We start from the raw sequence: 2,422 nt of genomic DNA, 5'->3' as shown, positions 1-2,422 counted from the left end.
GGGGTTCGTGATGGATGGGGAGTGGCTCTGGGACACCGGGAGGGGTGCTCTGATATCGGGGGGGTATGGCTGGGGGGTCTGGTGGGGATGGAGCACTGGGAGGGGAGGGGATAATGCTGGAGTTTGCTGGTGTATTTGGGAGTTCTGGGATGGGGGTGTGACGGTGGGTCTTGGGGTGCCTGGCCAGGGCACATGGGTTCAGTGCTTTCCTGTCCTGCTGTCCCAGCAGGTCCGTTGCCCTTTGTTAATTAAGACTTAAGCTCTGTTAGAGATAAACCCAGTGCCTTTCACTTTCCAGTGCCTTGTGCTGGTGGTTTGCCTCATCCTCATGGGGCAAGGACTCCTTGTGTCCCCCAGGAGGGACAGACAGATTTCCTGGGAATGCAGAAATGAACCTCATGGATGCACTGAAAGGCTCTTGGAGAATCCTGGGGATCTCTATAAGCAAGAAGGATGGGACTTAGGTGCTACCAAAGGGATTTGGTGGGTCCAGATGTGCATCCCAATGTGCCATGAGCTGGGACAGGGAGAGGGACTGGGATCCCTCTGGGATGGGTCCCTGCCTGGGGATGAGCTGAGTGAGCAGCAGATGCTGGGCATGGAACAGTGTCAGATACAGCCAGACACTGCAGCCGAGGCTCCTGTGCTACCTCGTGCACCTCTGGAGAACTGGGAGGATCTGGTTCAGTTCTGCCGGGATTTGTGCTCCTGGCTGTGGCTCACATCCCACAGTGCATTCCTGGTGTTCTTCAGGACCCCTTGGACCACCTTGGAGCTCCCAGGTGTTGGTGGCCCAGGGGTTCATGCAGGGATGGGACTGGAGGTGGCCAGAGGCATTACTGGAGCTGGGCCATGACTGAAATTGAGAGATACCTGGAGAGCACAAAGGTGCTACCAGAKGTCCCAGAGGTCCATCCAAAGACCACATCACCAGGAAGCGCTGGTGAGGAGCCTGAGGCATATCAAAAGCTGGTTGGAAAGAGCCCAGTGAGTGGAAGAAGACACAAAGACYGAGGTGCCAAGGAATGGTGCTTCCCACACAAGGGGCCCACCAGGCTGTGAAGGCTCCAAATCCCACCGTGTCCCTTCCCCTGCCTTTCCTGGTGTGTGGGAGAGCACTCAGATGCACTGCACAGGCAGGGAGCTGAGGAAAAGAYGATGTGGCACAGCTGGTGTTTTCCAGAACTCTTTAATCCCAACAGAACAAAGTGGCCAGAAGTCCCACTCCTGAGGAATCATCCATGGACAGCWGGGAATCCCACAGGTGCTTCCTCACTGTGCAATACCAAACAGGCTCCAGGCACTCCTCACACAGCAGCTCCACCAGCCCAGAGAATATCTGTCACCCTGGGCCACTTCCCGTGGGTGGCCTTGTCCTCACCTGAGCTGCTCCTCAGAACCCAGGAATGCCAGCAGAGTTTCCTCCATTCCACACTGGCATTCCATGCTGGCAGCCCCTCCCAGAGCTGCTGCCTCTCCAGGGCCTGCTCCTCTAATGCCACACAAACCAACTTAAGCCAAACTTGTCAGGAAAACCAACAACCCAAAACCAGAACTAACTCGAGGGCCATCTGGGGACAGGGAGCTGCTGTGGACCAGGACARCAACCCTTCTCCTGCAGAGGCAGCTCTCAAAAACAGCGCAAACAACGCAAASAGAAGCTGGAACAGGGCTGGGAGCCCAGCAGGGCTCCTGTGCTGCTGGCAACATCATGGCTGGCGGCTCAGGCTCCATGGTGGCTCCGGCACAGCGCTGCCTATATCTGCTGGCACCCTGCAGTGCAGAGGGAMGGGTCAGGCTCTGCCCTCACCCCCAAAGCCCCATCTCCTGCATCCTGTGCTTCCAACCATGAATCCTATCCAGAGCTCAGYGGTAGCAGCGTTTCAGCCTTGCCCCACAGGCTGGCTCCTTCCCTGCCCCACCCCACGCCACCCCACCCCAGAAGTGCCACAGCTCCACCCTACCAGAAGACATTTCAAGACTTTGGGAAAGGCAGGGAGTTGGCACAAATTCAAGGACTCACCTGGCAGCTGGAGAAAGTGCAGGGCCTCTGCCACCTTGGCCTCCTSGTCCTGTCTCTGGCCCTGGCTGCCCTGCGGGACCCACACGAACCCAGCGATGGGCTCAGGGCCTCCYGGGATCACCACCTGGTTCCAGAAACGCTGGCATCCATCGGGCTCCACCTGGACACACTTGGAGACGAACAGGGGTGTGCTCATGTTCTCCATCACGTTCTGCTGCGATGGAGGCAGGGCCGCTGGCCTGGGCACTGCCAGGCTCCTGCCTTCGTACACCAGGCTGGATGATGGCGATGGCTCCACCTCGCAGCGTGACAGCTTCCGCCTCAGCACGGGGTCCAGCCAGTACACCATCTGCACCGCTTCCCCGAGCCCAAGGTTCACTAGGAAACAGGAGATGCTCA

General features: G+C 58.3%; 2 protein-coding genes across 2 annotated transcripts in view; one reads left to right on the top strand and one right to left on the bottom strand.

Moving 5' to 3' along the window:
* The window catches only part of WDR55 (WD repeat domain 55), a 3,498-nt gene extending 2,642 nt beyond the window's left edge, over positions 1 to 856 (top strand). Inside the window, exon 9 of the mRNA XM_057377691.1 lies at positions 754 to 856. Within this exon, the coding sequence (XP_057233674.1) occupies positions 754 to 856 (103 nt within the window). The remainder of the gene's footprint in view (positions 1 to 753) is intronic.
* Positions 857 to 1,709: 853 nt separating this feature from the next.
* The window catches only part of DND1 (DND microRNA-mediated repression inhibitor 1), a 5,881-nt gene continuing 5,168 nt past the window's right edge, over positions 1,710 to 2,422 (bottom strand). The window contains 2 exon segments of the mRNA XM_057377690.1: positions 1,710 to 1,773; positions 2,008 to 2,401. Coding sequence (XP_057233673.1) covers positions 1,710 to 1,773; positions 2,008 to 2,401 — 458 coding nt within the window.

Source organism: Malurus melanocephalus, unplaced genomic scaffold (assembly GCF_030028575.1).
Source record: "Malurus melanocephalus ecotype Western Australia unplaced genomic scaffold, MMel_1.1 scaffold_321, whole genome shotgun sequence".
NCBI lineage: Eukaryota > Metazoa > Chordata > Aves > Passeriformes > Maluridae > Malurus > Malurus melanocephalus.
This window is presented reverse-complemented; position numbering and strand designations above follow the sequence as displayed.